Source organism: Drosophila albomicans, chromosome 2R (genome assembly GCF_009650485.2).
Source record: "Drosophila albomicans strain 15112-1751.03 chromosome 2R, ASM965048v2, whole genome shotgun sequence".
Lineage (NCBI taxonomy): Eukaryota > Metazoa > Arthropoda > Insecta > Diptera > Drosophilidae > Drosophila > Drosophila albomicans.
In genome coordinates this window covers 23,848,742-23,863,524 of record NC_047631.2, presented here as the reverse complement: position 1 = coordinate 23,863,524, position 14,783 = coordinate 23,848,742, and the positions used below count along the sequence as shown (strand labels likewise).

The following is a 14,783-nucleotide window of genomic DNA, read 5'->3' as shown; positions in this document are numbered from 1 at the left end:
TTATAATAACTCATAGATTAATACACTATATACTTCCACTTAGGACTATGACAAATTGGGGTTTGTGTTTACATTTAATTTGCTATGCTTTATACAAAGACTTATGTACCACTAATTAAGTACTGCTAATTTACAAGATTTTCGTTATATAAATTTTATTTTGTTTTATTTTTGGATGGGGCTGAAACATTGCATATAAGCCTGTGAACAAGACTGCAAATCATAAAGTTAATTTTCAATAAAGCAAACTTTTTAAATCAAATTTATTTTTTAACCAAAAGTTTCTATAAAATAATATAGATGTTCTTCAGATTTGCAGCCTTGTTGCTTATCATAAATTCAGCCCGTGGTCGAGGATTTCTTTCTTGTTTTTGGTGCTTAACTAACTACAAGTAAGTTTTTGTTCACTGTATATTCCGAATTGCCCGAGTCAATTGAATCGTTGTTCATCGGGTGTATAAAAAGTGGTGTCATTATGATTACAATAAAGTATGTTACAATACATGCTGACTAAAGAGTGTGTGTGGATACCAGAAAGTATTGCGGTGCTAACTAAAGGATTCAATGTACAAGGCTCAACGAGGACAACAACAGTTTGCTGTTGCCCTAAAGTGCGGTTAGATCATAGTCCTGCTTAATATGCTGCTGCAGATTGGTCATGAGATCGGATTGCTGTTGCTGCTGCTGCTGCTGTTGATGATGATGCAGACCCGTATGCATTTGATTGTTATTGTTGTTGAGGTTGCTACTGTTGTTGTTGTTATTATTATTGTTGTTATTATTATTGTTATTGCTGTGGTGCACTTGATGCTGTTGAGATCCTGGATATCCATTGCCATTATTGCCATTGCCGCAGCCCGTCAAATTAGGCGCCTCCGAAACCGCAGGAATATACGGAGGATTGCCCAAAGATGAGCTGACATCGCCAATGCTCTCCAGACTATCAGAACGTATGCACTAAAAGGGGGGAAAATATAATATAATTTGTTAATAATATGTTAATGTAAAAATTATAAAATTATATATTATGATACGCTAAATCTAAGATGTGTAATTATACTGACATTTTAAGACATAATTCATCAACTTTTGTCACCTTAGCTCTTATAGTTTCTGAGCTTTGGAAATTGTAACTAGCGGACAGACAGAAGTTTCTAGCATCTTATAAGCGTACACTGCATGTTTAACTCAACAGACAGGACCAAATAAAGCGACGCGATTACACTTTACGTATTTCGAATCAATTCTTAATTATTAATTGGTGTTATTGAAAAAGTAATAAAAATATCTTATGAATTAGCGTAAAATTTAAGAGGAATCATTAGCTAGACTTTGTAAAAGTGTTGTCATCAAATTTGGTAACCTTAGCTGCACTTGTTCTTGAGCTTTAGTTGGGTTTACCAATGGACAGACAGACAGACGGACAAAGTAAAGCTACAAGTTATACTTCATCTCTTTTTCATCTCTTAAATGAAGCTTAAGGCACATTTGGCAGATAGATAATTTCTCTCAAGCGAACTGCATGAGTCATAAATGTTTTTTGCTCAGCTCGGCTGTCAAAGTAATACGCTTTTATGGCTCAGCTTTTCTATCGTCGTAATCTCGTGTGCAAGTGCCACTTTCAGCTAATGTCATTGGTGCTCTAAGTGCTTCGCCGCTGTTGACTTTCAGCGCATGCAACCTACCTCATTCATCACCGGTGTCTGTTGCTGTTGCTGCTGCTGCTGTTGTTGCTGTTGTTGTTGCTGCTGCTGTTGTTGCTGTTGCTGGGCCTGCTTCTTGGCACTGGCACGCTTAGTGGGCTTCTTGGCTACCGGTGTTGGATTGCCATTGGCATCGACGGTTTTCTTGCGCACATTCTTCGTGTTGGGCAGCTTGTTGTCCTTCTTCCACTTCATGCGCCGATTCTGGAACCAGATCTTGATCTGGCGCTCCGACAGCACCAACGTATGGGCAATTTCGATGCGACGGCGTCGGGTCAGGTAGCGATTGTAGTGGAACTCCTTCTCCAATTCGAGTATCTGGTGGCGTGTGTAGGCGGTGCGTTGGCGTTTCGGCTCCATGCCCGGTTGATAGGAGCCATTCGCTGCAAGAAAGAAGAGAGTGTGTGTGTTAAACAAGATGCATAATTAATGATTGGCAATATTTGCGAAAGGGTTGGGAGACTGAATGGGGAGAAGCGACGCGGCGATTAAGTCGCATCGCGGCACAATTAATACACTTCAAATGGAGTTTCATAATAAGCAGGAGGCGCAATAAATCTCCCATGATAAGTTGACAACCCCAAAAAGCGCGCCAAAAACTTTTCGACAAGCACCTTGAACCTCCCCCCAAACAGCATTGCAGCCATCGAAGGGTAGCGAATATGATGAAGAACAAGCAACTATAAGAAGCTGAAGAAGAAGAAGACGCAGAAGTAAAAGGACGACGGGCGGATAGATGAAAGAGCTGCACTTACACAGCGCCAGTCCGTGGCAGTTGGACAGGATAATTAATCAAAATCAAATAATACAACTGCCTGTCTGTTTGCCTATCGGACGCGGAACGTTGACGCAGACTACTTGGAAAAAAAAGAGCACAACAACAACAACAGCAGCAAGCATTTCACGTTTGTATTTAGTTTTTCCTTGAAATTAAACATTTCCCGCCTGCAGCTACCCTCAGAAAAAAAGCCAGCGCCGTACAGCCGATGTATCCTTTTCCTGTTCCGTTTTTTATGCGCCACACCTGCTGCCCCGATTCAGGGCATTATCGTAACCCCGTTGCCTGCGGGTCTATCAAATGGAACAGACGGACGGACAGACAGCCCATCAAATTTATATTCGCACCATCAATTTCAATTTTTTGGGGCCAGATTCCAATGGCATCGAGATGGGATTGGGATTGGGATGGCGACTGGAGTTGATATTTCTATTTTCGCCAGTGCTCTCTCCGTGCTTGACCAATCATATCCGGCGCACATCAAGTTGTAATTTATAAAAATTTCATTGCACTGTGACAGACAGCTTTCGATTTGATATAAATATTTCAATCCCGGCTGCGTTTGCCGTTTGCCCAGACACTACGCAGATTAATGATGTTGTCCACTAGCCGCTGACAGCCAAGTGGGAACACACAATGAGCAAGGGGGAGGGGGCAGCAAGGGTAAGCTTTCTCCCTTTGGACTGTGCTTAAATGTTTCAAATCAATTGACGTAGGCCTTAAAGAGTTGCTGACAAGTTACAATAAAGATGCAAGATGTTTATAAAGCCCAACTTGACATTTTCTCTATATCAAAATATCAACCTATTATGTTGAACTAGCTTTTTTGGAATGAGGAAAGTAAATACTGAGCATTTCGTCGTCAAATATTTTTAAAAAGTTGTACAAGATTAGTAGAAAAGTTTTCAATAAGAAATTGAATTTAATTTATGCAGATCTCATACATACTACAATAATATATAATATTATCTCATTGTTGTTCTATGTTACGTATTGATAACAACAATAAGCACATTCAAATTTAATGCGATTTCAATTCTAAAATCAACAAAAGACGTTCTCAAGTTCAACTTGTGCCTGCAAGGATATTCAATATAACTTTTTCTCTACAAATAAAAACATTGAAATGTATTTCTCAGAAATTCCGTGAAGAACAGCTCATCGCATCAATTCGTCACGCTTTTTGTACGCAAATTCTTCAATGAGTTATTGATTTGATAACACAAAAAAAGAAAAACAAAACAAAAAATAAAACATGACCACAATAAAGTAAAAAAAAAATGTGTAAAAAAAAGCAAATCAAATAAACAATATCAATTACAAAGCCCCAGAGGCACAAGCAACACGAGCGAAGCACAAGGAACCAGAACAATGAAAATGAAACCATTCAAGGGTCCAACAAACCAACTATAACAACAGCTGCAACAACAACACCAGCTGCTGCGTCGGTGTCTTCAGAGTTCGAAGCGAGTTGGCAGCGCTGGCGTTGGCGTTGGCAGCATGCTGCGTTAATTCGTTTTTAATAAGTGCGTATCATTTCATTTCAACATTTCAACGAAACGAAATGAAACGAGAAGGCTGAGAGGTGCCATGTCCATGTCCAGGAAGAGGCCTTCAAGTTGCCCAGTGTGGACTTGAGTCCAAGTCAAAGTCTCTGGTCCAAAGTGCAGCGTCATTGTTGCGGAGCGCGAAGCCAAAAGAGTGCCAATTGCAATTGCTTGGCAGCCAATTTATGAAACTGCCGAATCATACAAGGCCAAGGAAATCAAGATTGCACAAGCACAACAGAGGGGCAAACATAGCGTGAAACTGCTAAAGAGCGAGCTGCATGTTTTCTTTTCTTTTTTTTGGGAAAATTGGCGCTCTCTGGGGAATTGGCGGCGATTCTTAAACATATTAGTGCGTAGGACGATGACTTCCCCTCTCTCTCGCTTGCTCTCTCTCTCTCTCTCTCTCTCTCTCTCTCTCTCTTTCCCTGTTTCAGTCGCTTGTTGTATGTATATGATGTGTCGAGTTATTATAATTGGCCCTGCCTCATGCACGGCTGTCGGCATGTTTGTCCCATCATATGATTTATCATGCATTTGTGACTCTACAGTTTCATTCATAGCCCGAGAGCGGGGGGAAACGAGTCAGTTTCCAAAAAAAAAAACAAAAAAAAAGAACGTTGAAAAACAAACTATGTCAGACGTTACTTAATAAGCATAATCTTTTTGTGTCGGCGGCTCAATTCAATTGTGGGTTAACTTCACTGCCAGAACAATATCTGACTCGATATCTCTTTAATCCACAAAACTGATCGTTAGCCCATTTAACTGGGAGTATTGTCTGAGGTGTGGTCCAACTTCCGGGCTTTACATTACGCTGCGATCGTTTCATTCATTCGCAATCGCCGTGCAATTGAGGATCAACTGGGCAACTGGGCCACTTGATTAATTGACGCGATAGTGCGAGAGTGTGTAAATATTTTTGTGTAACGTCGCCAGGGCACGACCTGTGTTCGAAAGAAATTTGACTCGTGCCAAGTTGAAAATATTGTACGTCTGTCAACTTTGATTTACCTGCTCATTCATCAAAATTCCCAACCCAAAACCAAAACCAAAATCCAGAGACCCAGACCTAAGACCTAAGACCAAACCCGTTTACGAAACTCTCTATGAAAAATGCTGGCGCTTGAAAACGTAAAAACAATGCGGCAAAAAGCGCAGTTTTTCGTGTGCAGCATTCAACATTAAATTAAACAAATGACAACAAATTAATTTCCAAGCAAAATACAACAACTCAAGTCAAGTCTCTCGCTTTGGCCCTAATGAAGCTGGCGGTGCAAGGCGCGCATATTGCGCATACGCCGCATCGGCCAGTGTCAGCTTCACTTGAGTTCTAAATTGAATTCCATTTCAGGTTTCGCTAGGTTTCGTTACGTTTTTTCTTAACTTAATGTTTAGTATTGATGTTGCCAACTGTGAATTGTCGGCAACAATGTGTGGGTAAGGTTTAATGTGTGTATGTCTGTGTGTGTTATGTGTGTGTGTGTGTGTGCGCGCTCGTTTCATGAGCTCATGGAAAAAGGCAAGTCAACATCAGCATTTCAACAACAGCGGGAGCTGCATCAGCAGCTTGTCAAGTGACTTGCAATTTGTGGCAGGCAAATAAAAATAAACATGAGCTCATGCTACTTACAAGCACACACACACACACACACACGCATACATATGCTATAGTACCACAAATCTCGTGTACTTAGAAACAATTGTCTTTATACATGTATATATCCCCGACTTATTTGTTTAGCTACAAACTGAAGCTAAAGCTCAAGCACCCGCAGCAATTGAAGCTCAAAAAGTGCACACAACTCGAATTCTAAATTCGCCAAACAACACTTTAATAATAACTTTTACTGCATAAGGGAAAGACAGAGATGGAGACAAAAGACACAAAAGGCGAGACTACAAAAACACATGTTAATTTTAAGTTAATAAATAAGAAAAAAAATGGCACAATAAACGTGCCAAGTACTCGATCAATTTTTCAACAAAAATTTTAGCAAACGTCGTTTTGTTTTGCCGCACAAAAATGTCTGAGAAGACATCAAAATGATTGATGTCACCTCACGTAGAATTTGTTCATTAATAAAACAATAACATGATTATAAAGCTTTTATATAATTTAGTGAATTATGTGCAAGTTTTTGGTTGATGTTGTTGTTGTTCCTTATATGGAATTTTGAAATTCGAAATAACAAACACTTTCATTTTATAATTTTAGCATTTAAAATTCGTAATGATTTTTTATATGCATATAATTTTATGATGATAGCAGAATTTACAACCGATTTTATAGTTTAAGTTTAAAATAAATTTGATTTTTATAATAAAAAAAAGATAAGATGACCAAATTTTGTAGCTCAATGTTCAATAATGATGCAAATCTCAATTGCTATAATTAAAATATAAACATAAGATAAAAATAAAAACATATTTTAAAGATATTTTTGTAATTTGCATTTTAAAATGATCTCGAAAAGTGTGTGGAAACCAGTTTTAAGCTGCAATACAGCATATAACTGCAATATATTCCATTGATTGATTGAATGTGTAATTGGTTTTGAGGTAATAAAGCGTAGCAAAGTTCAAAAAACTTTTGTCAACAACTCTAAATTGATAATTTACAAACTATATTTAGAAAACTTAAGCTTCTGTTATATATTCTAATCAAAATAAAACAATAATCTACTTAACTCAACAACTTTACTATAGAAGTCTTTAAAAAGTCACTTTTAGTTTCTTTAATAATGATCTCATAGCAAAGTATATAAACCCGTATAATTGTGTTTGTAGTTTTCTATAGTTTCTATATGGCCATTCATTCCTTAAGCCATAGTCGCAACAATGCTGACAATACTCCAAACATTTTCACTTTCCACAACGAACCTAATGACCAAAACTTGTTGTTGCTTGGCGAAACTGAAACTGACACTTGTCCTAAAGCCGATACTGAAGCCATTTTCAAAAAGTTAGCTCTCAGCTGTGTATAGATTGTAAATAGTCTAAAAAATACAACAGAAAAAAAGAGTGTTATGACCAAAAGCAGAAAGACAAACAGCATCAAGTTAAGAAGCTCACGACTTTTTAAAGTCCGCAGCAACAATAGACGCGACCTTGAAGATTCGTTTCGTTTGGTTTCGTTTCGCTACGTTTCGAGACTTGCCACAAAAAGCACTCAAAGTTTTGTTGTTTGAGTGCTTGCTCGCTCGTCTTGGTGGTATTATTATGATACGCTGGAATTATTCTCGGACCAATAAAAGCGTCGCCAATTAATGCCAATTTCAATAATTCGCACAAGTTGAGAGGGCTTCCAGAACTTTATTGGCGCAAATTGGGCGAACTCGCAGCGCAGACTTTGAAGCGTCTCTTTTTTCTGAATTCTGAGCTCCATTCACACTCGCACTCACAGTCACACTCACATTCACATACATGTGATTTTTATATTCCATTGGGACGCTAATTACGCTTTGTTCGCCATAAGATACTCGAGTTGTATTTACAAATACACAGCTACAGCTACAGAGTTCCAGATGGCGGGGCGCATTCACAGTCACATTCACAGTCACATTCACAATCGCAGCCACAGCCAGAGTCACAGTCTCTCAGCTGTTCGTGCCTCATCTGTCATAAAAGGCGAACTTCTTAATTTTTACTGCGTCATTTTCATCATTGTCATGCCCTGGGCTTGGGCCAGTGCTGAGGTCTGGTCTCCGGTCTCTGGTCTCTGAGCTCAGTCTCTCGACAGCGTTTTTGCAAAAAGGCAATAGGAGATAACCTGAGTTGGGCTTACGTTTTACAGCATCTCGGTCGCATCTGGGTCTCGGTCTGGGTCTGGGTCTGAGTCTGAGTTTCAGTCTCAGTCTCAGTCTGGGTATGGGTATGGGCTTGCACATTTTGTTTTTGCCGCTTGCTGATGAGGTTTTTCGCAAGTCATCGGGTAACTGTGAGCCTGGCCTCTGTGGCACACTGGAAACTTAATCGTGGACTTGCCATTGAAATTCAGTTACAAGGCTGGCCACGTTTTTCAGTGACTATGACTATGACTATGACTACGAGTATGACTATCAATATATGAGGCTAAAACATGAATATAACAACAACTACAACCACAATGCGAATGTGCGAATCCAGTTGTTGTTATTGAATGTTATGTGGAACGCGTTCTCGCCGATCATCTGCATAAATTCTTGAATAAACTGAGGCTATCGTGCATGAAATCAATATTCTGCCTTAATTCGCATGCATCCATTTGAGAGTGTTATGACTATACAAGTATTATTCATGGCGGTTGTAGAAGTATTTCTTGAGCTATTTTGATATTACTATCAATGACAATGTATGTAAATATGGTAGAAATCTATTACTATTATTATTATATTATTAAAATAACGAATACAATTCCTTATTGCAATGAGATGAGATGGAGAGAATAAGTACGTTTAAAACTACAAACTTTTTAATAGACCAATTAAAAAATATGATTGCAAATAAAACAAGAATGGGGTGCAACATTTTTAGCTTATAAAATATTATTCAGAAATAATGTCGAGTTTCAACTAAGAATAGAATCTTAATTAAACTTATTTAGTATGGGGATCTACAAAAATGTATTGCTTAACAAGAATTGCAATGCAATTATTTCCCAAACTTCCCATTTATAAAAAATTTAACAATATATCAAGTACTCATGTTCCGCAATCAATAATGCTTTGTTTACTTCTCTACTGAATTAAACTAAACTTTAATTTGGTTATGCTGTCAGTTAAGAGTGTTGTCAACACCTTAAATTATTTGCACGAAAGCCAAATTGTTCTCTAAATACTCACACTTTGGCAAATTATAGCTGTGACTGTCGTTATTTGTCGTTGTCGTTGTCGTTGTTATTGTGTTCGCCCGAAGGCGAATTATACAAATTGGTTGGGCCAGTTGAGACCACACGCCACCTGATACGCACGCCAAGTCTGATTTGGAGCCTAGGTAAGCGCTTGCTAACCGAGTGTAAGTCATTTGTAACAAAAAGAAAAAGAGCTGAGAACAACAACGAGCAGGCAAACAGATGCACAGGCTGAGAAAGTCGGGAGCCGGGAGTCTGGAGAGTCTGGGAGGTGGGGAACTCTGAGAAACTGGGAAGAGCCGCATTCCGTATAACGAGAGAGATGATGCACTGGCGATAATCAAGTTTCGTCTTGTTTTCGTAGTCGTGCGCTCATGATAAATGTCACAACATTAACATCAAATGACACGGACCATCCGTCACTCAGTCGGAGTTTTGTTTTGCCCCTGAGCGATCTCTGCTCTCTGTCTGTCTCTGTCCATCTGTCTGTGCGTCTCTGCGCTGTGTGTTCGACCATCGAACTACTTCGATTTGATGCTCATCAGCATAGCTAATCCCCCAGTGTCAGTGTCGCACGTCGAGATTGTGTCTATGTCTTTGCAACTGTATCTGAATCTGAATCTGTATCTTTGTCTCTGCGGCTGAAACTGAAACTGAAGACTGAACGCGTGGCGAAACCTAATGATATAATTGGCCATTCGGGTCAAGGTTATGCTTAATTGGAGTGCATCAATGGGAGTTGCATAGTCGCATCAACTAAGCAAGTAGCTCGCTAATTAAAAAGCCATTTATCAGTCGAGCCTAGAACCTCCCTCGCCTCCCTTTCGTAATGCACTCGCCAACACCTGAACCTGTCGACCCATTGTCAGCTGTCATTGCCTGGAGCCAGTCCAGTTGTGTGTGGTGTGTGGTGTGCGGTGTGTGTTGTGACCATGCGCGGTAGCCAATTTTGAGTAGAATTAAAACAATAAGCGCTGACAAACGTCGCTTTTTGATAATGGAACTCAACACATGGCTGCTCAATGAATTTGGTTTTAGGCCAGTTAATGTTCCGCCGCGACGCGACAATTAATGGTAATTATCTATCGAAGCTGACATTCAAATGCGTGTATAACCATATACTCATACTCCGACATCGAGCCATTGAGCCACCTGGGTATTGGGCATATTCAGAATTGAGCATTTGTGGCATTTGGGTATTCACTTTGCTGTCCACCAAGTTCATTCGCTCATCGAGTCGCTCTCGAGTCGTAGTGAATGGAAACCTGTTTCTGCTGCCCACATTCAAAATTTTCGGTGTGAAAATTTAATAAAAAGATAACAGACACATTGTCGGAAACTTAAAATTGATGGTAAATTAAATGTGGTCTTAGTAAAATAATAAAGTTGTATAAATTTGAGAGAAGCTAGATTTTAAATTGAGGAATTGCGCTGTTTTCAATTAACTCACTTCCATATTCGAAAAGATATAAATCTTGTTGAATATAACAAAAAATGAACTAACGAATATTTTTTGTTAAAACAAAAAAAAACATTTCAATTCATAATGTTATTTAATGCATTAAATATATTAGGAAAAATGTAACGCAAAAAATTACTTTTTTAATGTTGATAATATTAATAAAAGCCGCTAAGAATATTATTAAGCTTTCATTCGACATTTATGATCGAAAATTTTAAAATAAATATAATTTATAAATTCAATTGTTTGTGAGTATCCAAATATTTAAGATCAAAACACATATTTTAATATAAATGAGAGAAGGTTAATACAATAAATCATTGTATATATAATTAAATAAATTTATAATCCTTTGAAACAATTAGTAAACCAAAACATTATAGATTAAATGTATCTTTGTTTTTATGTTATTAATAAATTGTCATTAATTGAAATCAATAATTGAATCGCTTTACTTTTGATTTTCAATAATTGGGTTACTCGACTATTTTTGTATAGACGAAATGTATTTTAAGAAACGGAATGAGCTATAGCAAATGACAAGCGAATCCACTTGAAGGAAGTCGCAAGTGTTGAAAGAGCACGCAGAGCCATTTGTATAGTCGAGTGGCAGTTGCATAAAGATACAAATAATGTATAGTATGTAGCATATAGGGAAATGTGTGTAATGCTCATATATGAATATGTCACTCGCCAAACTCTGCCCTCAGCAGAAGGCGTGCCATTCTTGATTTTGATTAATGAGCGCGAAGCGTAGTTTTTTCTTTTTTTTCGTTGGTCTTTTAGTAATTTTTTCTTTTACAAAGTCTGTCAGTGGATCACGTGGGTGTTGGCAGCTAAGTAATTTAATTAGCATACCAAAATGGGGCACAGTCTGTTTTGTGGGTGCATCAACCAAATATGAAAGTGAGAGACGTGTCTACTTACCAACACCCGCTACATGAATCTTCTTCATCCAAGGGTAAATGATGCGCTCCCCGTCTGTTGTCTCTGCCATCAGATCGTCATCACTATCGGAGTCCAGATCATCGTCGTTGTCATTGGACGCCAACTCGTCTGGCGAACGATCGAGCATAAGACGATCCTCTTCAGACATATCCTACATAAAAATCAACAATATTCATGAGCTTTCTTGAGAATAATTGAACTAATTGAAATGTTTTTACATTTTCAGATCCCATATCATCACAGTGTAGAACTTCTTGCAGTTGTTGACCAGTTGGCGCGGCTTCTTCAAGACGCTTCTCCAATTTTAAGCCTATTGTGTAAAAGTAAACGTTAATTGTTTTCAAATATTAATACTACAATATGTTTAATTACGAATAAGTTATACTTAATGAATATCAATTGAATTAAATAAAAGTTTCATATAATGTTTGAGGACTAAAGGGATGTGTATACTAATTTTTTTTTTATTAATTTGCAGTGATAATATTATTTAAACTATATAATATATAGTATACATGTATTTAGATTAATGTACATACCAAAGTACCTTAAATAAAATTATTATCATAAAACACATTGAACATTGGCATTTTTCAACATTTGTTTGTAATAATGAATATATTAATTGAGTTCATTTATGAATATTAAATTTTGTTTTAATTATAATCATGAATGGCAAATATAACATCTATTATATGATAACATATGTTTGTATATATATTTTAATTCTGATGTTTCGCCATCGAAATACTTTTCAAATGTAAATATATACATTTAAAATGAACAAAGGAAGAACTACTTTAATTTCTTTGTACTCATTTAAATTTAACTACAAACTTTAGTAGTTATCTCAAATTTCAAACTTGTTATTTATTAAAAAAAAGCAATCTGTATATAAATTAAATAGAAGCTAAATTAATGTTGATGCTACGAAATGTGATGAGAACTGAATTCTGCAATCTAGACTTATTACGGTTAATTTTATTAAATAAATTATTATTTTTTTAGTTCATATTAACATTTTGCATGCATTCAAATATTGAAAAGAATGTTATGAATTTAATGACCTAATCCATATATAAAAGAGATACTTTTTGAAAGTAATTCTTATTTTATAGCTCCTATTAATATTTAAGCATATTTGATTCCCCATTTGAGTTATTAAAACTCTATTTTACTTGATTTTAAGTATCTTGTTTTGTTTTCTATTTGTCACTCACCTAATTCCTGCAGACCCAGTGAGGTGTTCGTTGGCGGTTCGGTTGATGAGCACTGCAGTGGCAGGTCCATCATCTGGGAGGAGAGTGGCGAATGGCCCTGCGAGTGCGTGCTGCCCACGCTGCCGTTGGTGGTGCCGTAGTAGCCACCATAGTATCCATTGGAGGCATTGGCGGTGTTGCTGTTTGGCACATTCACCGACGGCGGCGGCCCATAACCACCCTCGGAGTGCACCACGCCGGCGGAGATGTACTCGGGGGCATGGTGCACGGCAGCAGCAGCGGCGGCCGCCGCATGATGGCCATAGTAGCCAAGGCTCTGGTGCGGATGCGTGTGCGGATGATGGGAGGGCGGCGTGGTCGCGTAGTTCGATGTGTAGCCGGCATTCTGGTGATGGTGGCCCGAGAGTGCGCTGTTGCTGTGATGATGCGAGTGCGGGAGCTGTTGGTTGTGGTGATGCGCTGCGGCGGCCATATAATCATTGACCATTTCCGCCGGATGTGTGGCGTGCGGGTGGCCCGACATGCCAGGGCCGCCGCTGCCAGCCAGTGCACCGCCCCCGCCGCCACCACCGCCGACCCCAACACCAACGCCAACACCAACACCGACACCGACGCCAACGCCACCCATGTGACCCGTCGAGGCGGTCATGGAGTAGTGACCATTGTAGTGATGATAGTCATCGGCAACCGGCGGGAACTTTGGATCCAGGCCATTGCCCATGGACATGGGGCTCTGGACGTGATGCGGTGCATGTGGATAACCCATGAGGAATGAGCTCATTGTGTTTAATTAATTTCTTGGGTGCTACGCTAAAACTTTCGCTAGGCTCTTGCTTTTCGTCGATTCCAACGCGATGAGCACATATTTTATTTGAATCTTCACTTATTGGCACTCACTTTCTGCTCTCTCTGCACATTCAATATGATCACTTTATTTGCAGTGTGGCAGCATTGATATTGTAATATATATTTATTAATATTATATTGAGCACTACGCGGCGAATGTCGCACAACCGGCGCGTTCAAAATGTTGCAAACAAGCGACGTAAACAACACAAAATAATGCCAAACAATTCAGATGAAACATTCAAAAAACACCAAAATATCGACGCGTCTGATCACGAATCACGAGTGCGAGTGCGAATGCGAACCGTTCAATTCGAGCCGTTCTTTTGTTATGAATACGAGTGAACGCTCAGAGCGCAAGCGAACCTGTTTTTCTTACTTCTGTTGCCCTCCTTCTACTGTTCATATTGCTGCTGCCGTCGCTGTTGCTGTTGCTGTTGCTGCTGTCCTCTCACTCTCTCGCTCTCGCTCTCTCTCTGCGCTCCGAAACGCACCGTGCAAATCGCCATTGCCATTGACAGCAAGCGATGACGTCGACCGTTGAGTTTCGAAACTCGATTTACTGGTTTTGTTTTTGTTTTGCTCAAAGCACAATAACAACAACACTACTCAAAGGCCAGCCCACACGCAGTGAGAACTCTGTGGCCATGGCAGCACGCCATTTTCAACCACCAAACTGCCAGCAAGTTAGCAGAGTGCCGCATGCTGTTGTGTGAGCGAGATAACATGACGTTTGGTCACACCCCTTCACAGTTGTTGCTCAGCTCAATGTGGAGACAGTCGAGGCCAAAATAATGGGCAGAGCTGAGTAGTTTGAAGGAGCCTTTAATATGGTGAAGTAATTGATAATGAAAATAAATATAATAAATATAAAAATTAACAATAAGTTAACAATATTTAATAAAAAACAAACTTTAAATGAATTTATTATTAAAAAATACTATTAATGAATATAAACAATACCAAAGGTACGCCTTTACTAGAGTATGTAGAATTTTATATTTTTAATATGGTTTTATTTATTTATTGTTTATTATTTTTATTTATTACTATAATAGTTATTCAAAATTATAGCCGTTGTAATAAGAATAAAAATGTAGTATTATTTAGCTTATGCTTAATTTCATTATATATTATTTTTAAGTATATTTGATACTGTAAATAATAAAAACATTAAGCGAGTATGCTAAAATTGTAAATTAAACTGTAATATTTATTTTATCTATTGGCTATTGTACGTAAAAAACACTGTCAACACTAGCATGTCATAGAAGCTACTGTAAGTCAAGGCACACACCTTTTCATGGCTGTGACTGTATCTTTCGATGGGCACCACAACTGCTGCTAGCTGAGTGAGAGTTACTTCGTGTGTGTGCGTGCGTGTGTGTTTGAGCGAGAGTATGAGTGTTGCTTTTGTAGTCTTCGGCCATGGCGCACGCTCAAAATTC

At 38.5% G+C, this 14,783-nt stretch overlaps 1 protein-coding gene across 1 annotated transcript; it reads right to left on the bottom strand.

Annotated features, from left to right (window-relative positions):
* Positions 1–303: 303 nt before the first annotated feature.
* Positions 304–13,670, bottom strand: LOC117575430 (homeotic protein deformed). The gene is made up of 5 exons (XM_034259634.2): positions 12,490–13,670; positions 11,488–11,579; positions 11,249–11,420; positions 1,686–2,086; positions 304–957 (listed from the first exon to the last, which is right to left on the bottom strand). Exons 1-5 carry the CDS (start codon positions 13,268–13,270, stop codon positions 607–609), a joined length of 1,797 nt encoding a protein of 598 aa, XP_034115525.1. The 5' UTR covers positions 13,271–13,670; the 3' UTR covers positions 304–606.
* Between the last annotated feature and the right edge of the window lie 1,113 nt (positions 13,671–14,783).